Source organism: Orycteropus afer, unplaced genomic scaffold (genome assembly GCF_000298275.1).
Source record: "Orycteropus afer afer isolate SDZICR_OR568_19922 unplaced genomic scaffold, OryAfe1.0 scaffold00015, whole genome shotgun sequence".
NCBI classification, from domain to species: domain Eukaryota; kingdom Metazoa; phylum Chordata; class Mammalia; order Tubulidentata; family Orycteropodidae; genus Orycteropus; species Orycteropus afer.
The window spans coordinates 8,111,540-8,119,639 of NW_006921602.1; the positions used below are offsets into that span (position 1 = coordinate 8,111,540).

Consider the following 8,100-nt stretch of genomic DNA (forward strand, 5'->3'; position numbering starts at 1 on the left):
TGCATTGTGGTAAACTGTGGTCAATGACATGAGATAAAGTGTATGTGAACTGCTCTATGGAAAGTGAATTTGCTTTGTAAATCGTCACCCAAATCACAATAAAATAATTTAAAAGTAAAAGTTAAGACCAGCAGATTGTAAAGGAAAAAAGAATATGAAATTGGACTACACTAATATATATTAAATTTCCTGCCTCTCCTTCAAATCACTTAATTTAAAAAATAGGTTCAGGGCACCTTAGACATGGTCGCATTTCTATGCACAAATAAATACAAATTTGAAGATAAATTAGGAAAGAATCTTTCATTTCCCAAATGGGACTAGAGGCTGGAATGGTAGGGTGTGTGGCCAAGGGCACAGAGCATTGGCAGATATAGCTGCATATCTAAAGCTTTTACATTTCCTTAGGGAGCTCTGGTAGCATAGTGGCTAAGACACTTGCCTGCTAACCAGACGGCTGGCGGTTCAAACCCACCAGCCACTCCTCGGAAGGAAGGTTGGGCAATCCTACTTCCGTAGTTATACTGCCTCGGAAACCCAAGGAGGGGTTGCTATGAGTCGGGTTTGACTCGACGGCACATAACAACAACAACAACAACATGAGTCAGGAAGATAAAAGAGTACCTTTATAGCATATTATTTTTTCCCTAAATGATAATTACTCTGAAGGTAAGATTTCTTTCCAGGTTCTTTACAATACTTAGCATAGTGGTTGGCATGGACTATGTGCTCAGTAAATTTTAAAATAACTAACTATTGCCTAGAGAGACTACCTAAAGTGCAATGACTGGTCTCTCCCCATCTGGAGCAAAGACAAGTGAAGAAAATAAAAAACACAAGGAAACAATTAGTTCAAAGGACTAATGGACCACGTGAACCCCAGCCTCCCTGACCCTGAGACCAGAAAAAGTAAATGGTGCCCAACTACCACTGTTGACAGCTCTGAAAGAGAGCATAGTAGGAGGTCCTGAAGGCAGACAAAACCCAAAATTATAAAAAGACCATGCTTACTGGGCTGATAAAGACTGGTGTAACCCTCAAGACTATGACCTTTAGATACCCTTCAAGTCTGGAACTGAACTCACCCTCATGGATCAACTTTCAACCAAACAAAAAGACAAGTATCGAAAATGAACAATGACATCAGGGAGATACACGCTCCTTAGAACTATTAATCATATGAGATCAAAAGGGCAACATTTGCCCAGGGATAAAGCTCAGAAGGCAGGAAAGGATAGGAAAGAAGGACAAATGGACGTGATAAACACAGGGAGGGGTGGGAAGAATGCTGTTATATTATGGGGATTGCAATCAATATTACAAAACAAAATGTGCATGAATTGTTGAATTTGCTCTGTAAATTTTTATCCAAATCACAATAAAAAATTTTAAAAAATAAAAATAAATAAATAAAAAGCTGGAAAGTTAAAAAAAAAAAAAGAATAGTTAATTGAGTAAAATAAGTTAGGCTTCTTTCAACTCAACTCTTTAGTTTACCCCTTTTTCTGTCAGTTCTATAACAACCTTAGATACTGACAAATTGACAGACTTCTTTTTTTTTTAATCACATACAGCACATTAAAAAAGGATATCAATATGTAATTTAGAGTTTTACCTGGAGGCTCAGTACCTCTCAGGTTGCCTCAAGTGTACTGTAAGGAATATCTTCAGATACTTCTTAAGAAGGAGTATTCCATAATCTTATCACTGAAAGTGAATGGAAGAAATGATAAAGTAAAAGAGCTGAACAGAGGATTTCAAAGGGCAGCTCGAGAAGACAAAGTAAAGTATTATAATGAAATGTGAAAAGACATGAATTAGAAGACCAAAAGAGAAGAACATGCTCACCATTTCTCAAACTGAAAGAACTGAAGAAAACATTCAAGCTTTGAGTTGCAATACTGAAGGATTCAATCGTCAAAATACTGAACGATGCAGGAAGCATCAAAAGAAGATGGAAGGAATACACAGTCATTGTACCAAAAAGAATTGGCCAACGTTCAACTATTTCAGGAGATAGCTAATGATCAAGAACTGACGGTATTGAAGTAAGAAGTCCAAGCTGCACTGAAGGCATTGGTGAAAAACAAGGGTCCAGGAATTGATGGAATACAAATTGAGATGTTTCAACAAATGGATGAAATCCTGGAAGTGTGCACTTGTTTATGCCAAAAAATTTGGAAGACAGCTACCTGGCCAATTGAGGAAAGGCCCTCTTCAACAAAGAAAAGAGAAACCAATGGACACAGATACAGAAGATAATCTGGGAGCCCTGAGCTTTGAAAGGAAGGATACATAAATGGATTAAATACCAACTAGTAGAAGAATCTGAATAAAAACAGTGAATAAGGAGACAAATGGAGCTGCAGACTGTCAGCTATCCTGATGGCATGGACAGTTTGAATATTTACAAGTGGTATTAGGACCTGAGCAGTAACTAAAAATCAGCCCTGTTCTTCAAGGCTTTTCGTGCCTGAGGACTAAAAAGGTAAACAGCAAAGAAGGAGACAAACTGAGCTGTGGACTTTTGGCTGTCCAGATACTGTAGTCATTTTGAATGGTGAAAAGCAGTGTGGCCATTTTGGATATTTAAAGCAGTCGTGTTCAGATTACAGTGACTTAAGCATAGACTCCACCTGCCAAGGACAGCACAGCATGGGCAAACTCACTGGAGGTTGATGACTGAAAAGGCAGGACATTCTCCTTATTACTCTTATACCCCACACCCTCATGGTGAACAGAGATGTGGCCCTCACCCACCTCCACTCACTTTCTGGACTGGCAGGAATTCAATCCCAGTCTGTGTGCTGATGGAGGGTGGGTGCCCCCTTCCCCCAAGTTTTTCTTTTTGTTTGTTTGCTTTTATTCTTTTTTTCTCCCATTTTATTATTAGTTTTTAATTATTTCTTTTTTCTTGCCCAAATTCTAGATTTTATTTCTCCTCTTTTTCCTTTTCCTGGTTCCCATCTTTTTTTTCTTTCTTTTGGTCCTTCCATAACTTGTTTTTCTTTTTGCATTTTTCTCATTTTTTCCTGTATTATTCTTTTATCCTATCTAGCTCTTATCTCTTACTGCCACCTACCCAGGTATTGTGGGGTTTTTATTATTTCTTTCTATTTCTATTTCTTTTGTCTTTTTAAAATATTTCTTTAAATAATTCTTCTAATTTATTGCCTTCTTTCTTCTCTCTTTCTTTTCTTTTTTTTTTTTTTTTGGTGATCGTTCCTATGTGTTTATGTTGTATGTGTTTTTTGTCCTCTTTTACTTTTTTTGGTGTCTTTTTTTTATTGTTGCTTTTGTCTCACTGAATGGGAGACAGCAACTGTGCCCATATGACCCAACCATACCTGCACCTCCTGCAGCCCCACCTACTGAATGAGGGTCACCACTTGCTTCTGCACCAAATGGTCAATGATAGATGACAGTTGATATGAGCCTGACTTACCTTTAACTGCTCTTCACAAACAGCTAACAGAGATCTGTGCACCCACTCATATTCTCTATCACACCCACCAGGAGACAGGTGGTGGGTGCATAAGTGCTCCCAAGTAGCAAATGAAGGAGGAAACAACACTGCTTACTCGGATATATGGAAAAAAAGAAAAGAAAAGAAAAAAATCTTGGACGAATAACACCAACATACAACCACCAATTAAATAAAAATACAACATCACAATGTGTTGGAGACAACAGAACATCACAGTCCACAAAAAGAGGCAAGATAAAGTAGTAAACACAAGGGACTAGGAAGGAATTCAAAAGAATTATCTTTAGGTACATTCAATAGATTGAGAGAGCAAAGAAAACACTGACAAAATTAAGGAAAACACAGACAAAATTCTAAACAATTTGGGAAGCTAATACAAGAACAAAATGACAAAAATAAATGAAAAATTAGAAATGATACTAAACTTACAGATAGAAGTCCAGAAGACTGATACTAAAATTTCAGAAACAGATAACACATTGAATGGGCAAAGGCATAGAATTGAATCAATGGAAGACAGAATTAGTGAGATTGAAGACAAATACCTAAATACTACTTTGGTAAGGTATCAATCAGAAAAAAAGATCAAAACAAAATGAAGAAAGCTTAAGATTCATGTGGGATACCATCTAGAAGAATAACCTACATGTAATTGGAATTCCAGAACAGGAAGAGAAAAATAAAACCACAGAGAAAAGTGTCAAAGATTTGTTGAAAAAAAATTTCCCTGATATGAAGAAATACAAGAATATATCCATTCAAGAAATTCAACAAATAATGAAACTAAATGTACATGTTATGTTGAATGTAAAACAAGCTCTTAAAATAAAAATAATAATAATAAAAAGAAATTCAACAAACCCCAAACAGTATATACCCCAAAGGAATATCACCAAGACATATCATAATCAAACTCACCAAAACTAAAAACAAAGAAAGAATTTTGAAAGCAGCATGGGAAAAATGAAAAGTTACCTACAAAGGGCAACCAGTAAGACTAAACTCTGATTTCTCAGCAGAAAGGATGCAGCAAGAAGACAATGGGATGGTGTGTATAAAACTCTAAATGAAAAACATTTCCAAGCCAGAAGTATATACCCTGAAAAATTGTGCCTCAAATATGATGGTGAAATTAGGACATTTCCAGATAAGCAGAAAATTAAGAGAATTTGTTAAAACCAGACCAACCTTACAAGAGATGCTGAAGGAAGTCCTTTGGACAGAGAACCAACAACAGCAAACAATAATAACTATTAACACACATAATGACATAACCCAGAAACAAACCCAGTTATGGAAGAATCCAAAGTAAAATAAGCTTACAAGACTATAAAGAGAGACCCAGAGACATCAACTGGCAAATAAGGACAACTACAAATGAAATAGAGGGAAGAAATAGTGTAGTTACAGAACTTCTAAATGGTGAGGAAGTCAAGGCAGTTGTGAGATAGAACAGACTGTTCTAAACTTGGGAAGAGAATTCTAAATCACAGGGTAACCTCAAAGAAAAATAATAAACCTTTACATGAAAATAAAAAAGAGGACTAGCACAAATATTTATCAAATACTAAAGCAATAGCAACAAAGGAGATGATAACATGATTCATAAACAAAGTGAGCTCAGCATAAAAAATATGAAACATAGAAGTCAGCAACACCATGAAAAAACAAATAAAATGACAGCAACAAATTCATACATGCTGATAATTACACTAAATGTAAATGGATTAAATGCACCTTTCAAGAGACGGAGACTTGCAGACTGGGTAAGAAAACATGAGCCATCAATATGCTGTCTACAAGAGCCACACCTTAGAAACAAAGGCAAAAATAGATTAAATATCAAAGGTTGGAAAAAGATACATCAAGCAAATGGCAATCAAAAACAAGAGCAGGAGTAGCAATATTAATTTGTGATAAAATTGACTTTAAGACAAAAACCACCAAAAGACACAAGGAAGGACATTATATAATGATTAAAGGATCGATTGGCCAAGAGGACATAACCATAATAAATATCTACACACTCCATGAAAGAGCCCCAGAAAACATAAATCAGAGTTTAACAGAATTGAAAAGACAAATAGATGACTCCATAGTAATAGTAGGAGACTTTAATACACCATTTTCAATGAAACATAGAACTGGAAAGAAACTCAACAAAGACACAGAAGAACAACATACCACATCTTGAAAAATATCATCAATGTCCCTGAGCTGTAAATGTGCAAGTTGTTATGTTGGCAAACGTCTTCTTGTTTATGTTTTCACAACAAATAAAAGTAAAAAAACAAAACAAACAAAAAACCTTGTAATAACCATATGACAAAGCAATTTTACTCCTAATTTATCCCACTCAGAGAAATGAAAACTTATGTCCACACAAAAACCTGTACAGGAATTCTTAAAACAGCTTTATTCATAATTGCTAAAAACTGGAAACAATCCAGATATCCTCCAAAGGGTGAATCATTAAACAATTGTGGTACATTAATGCTGTGAAATGCTACTCAGCAAAAAAAAGAAAAAAAGAAAAAGAAAAAAGAAAAGAAAAGAAAGAAAAAGAAATAGAGAAAAAACCCAAAATATTGATATGCACAACTTGAATGAATCTCCAGAGAACTACGGAGAGTGAAAAAAGCCAATCTGAAAAGATTACATAGCATTTATATAACATTCATGAAATAACATAATCATAGAAATGGGGAACAGATTAGTGATTGCCAGGGGTTAAGTAGGGTATGGGGTGGGAGGAAAATAGGTATGGTTACAAAAGTACAGCATGAGGAAATTTTGTGGTGATGAGAATGTTCTGTATCTTCACTGTATCAATATCCTGCTTCTGATATTGTTTTGCAAGTTGTTATCATTGGGGAAAATGAACATGGGCTCTCTCTGAATTATTTTTTTTTACAACTACCTGTGAAACTGAAATTATTATAAAATAAAAAGTTTAATGAAAGACACCATTAAGAGAATGAAATGCCAGGTATAGGATGGGAAAAATTATTTGCAACATATGTAACTGATGAAAGATTAGTACTCAGAATATATAAATGTTGTTGTTGTCAGGTGCCATTGAGTCGTCACTGACTCATAGCAACCCCATGCACAGCAGAACGAAACTGCCTGGTCTTGTGCCAGCTTCATGATTCTTGCTATACCTCAGCCTATCATTGCAGCCACTGTATCTATCCATCTTGTTGAGGCCCTTCCCCTTCTTCATTGACCCTCCACTTTACCAAGCATGATATCCTTCTCCAGGGAATGGTTCCTTCTGACAACATGACCAAAGCACGTGAGATGAAGTCTGGCCATAGTCGCTTCCAAGGAGCATTCCAGCTGCATTTTTTTCCAGGATAGATTTGTTAGTCCTTTTAGCAGACCCCCCCCTTTTTTTTTTTCTTTTTAGCAGACCACGGTACTCTTAGTGGGAGGTCTGGTGGCATAGTGCCTAAGGCATTTGGCTGCTAACCAGAAGGCTGGTGCTTCAAATTCACTAGTTACTCCTTGAAAGGAAGACTGGGCAATCTACTTTCGTAGTGATACTGCCTCAGAAACCCAGGGAGGGGTCGCTATGAGTCAGGTCCGACTCGGCAGTGAGTTTGGTTTGATTTTGGTTGGTACTCTTAGTATTCTTCTCCAACACAAATCAAAAGCATCATCTCTTCTTTGGTCTTCCTTCTTCATTGTCCAGGTCTCACATGTATAAGAGGCAATTGAAAATACCATGGCTTGGGTTAAGTGCACCTTAGTCTTCAAGGAGACATCTTTGCACTTCATCACTTGAAAGGTCTTTTGCAGCAAATTTGCCCAATGCAATACGCTGTCTGATGTCTTAACTGCTGCTTCCACTGGCACTGATTGTAGAACAAAGTAATGTGAAATCCTTGACAACTTCAATCTTTTCTCCATCCACTGTAAAGCTGTTTATTGGTCCAGTTGTGAGGACTTTTGTTTTCTCTATACTGAGGCCTTTAATCTTCATCAGTAATGGCTTTAAGTCATCCTAACTTTCAGCAAGCAAAGTGGTGTCATCTGTGTATCTCAGGTTGTTAATGAATCTTCCTCCAATCCTGATGCTACATTCTTCCTCATATAATCCAGCTTCTTGGATTATCTGCTCAGCAACCAAGGTGAATAGGTATGGTGAAAGGATACAATCTTGACGCACTCCCTTCTTGATTTTGAACCATGCAGTGTCCCCTTGTCCTGTTTGAATGACAGCCTCCTGATCTACTTATAGGTTCCTTATGAGTACAATCCAGTGTTCTGGAATTCCCATTCTTCTCAACGTTATCCATAATTTGTTATGATCCACACAATAGAATGTTTTTGTATAGTCAATAAAACACAAGTAAACACTTTCTGGTATTCTTTGCTTTCAGCTAAGAGTTATCTGACATCAGCAATGATATCCCTCATTCCATGTCCTCTTCTGAATCCAGCTTGCATTTCTGGAAGCGCTCTGTCAATATACTGCTGCAACCATTTTTGAATTATCTTCAGTAAGATTTTACTTGCATGTGATATTAATGATATTGTTTGATAATTTCTATGGGATAACCTTTCTTTGGAATGGATACAAATATGGATCTCTTCCAGTCAGTTGG

General features: G+C 36.5%; 1 protein-coding gene across 1 annotated transcript in view; it reads right to left on the reverse strand.

Annotated features, from left to right (window-relative positions):
• Positions 1–8,100, reverse strand: part of IQCH (IQ motif containing H) — a 379,945-nt gene that overhangs the window by 195,990 nt on the left and 175,855 nt on the right. The window contains exon 7 of the mRNA XM_042783268.1: positions 5,878–5,993. Within this exon, the coding sequence (XP_042639202.1) occupies positions 5,878–5,993 (116 nt within the window). The remainder of the gene's footprint in view (positions 1–5,877; positions 5,994–8,100) is intronic.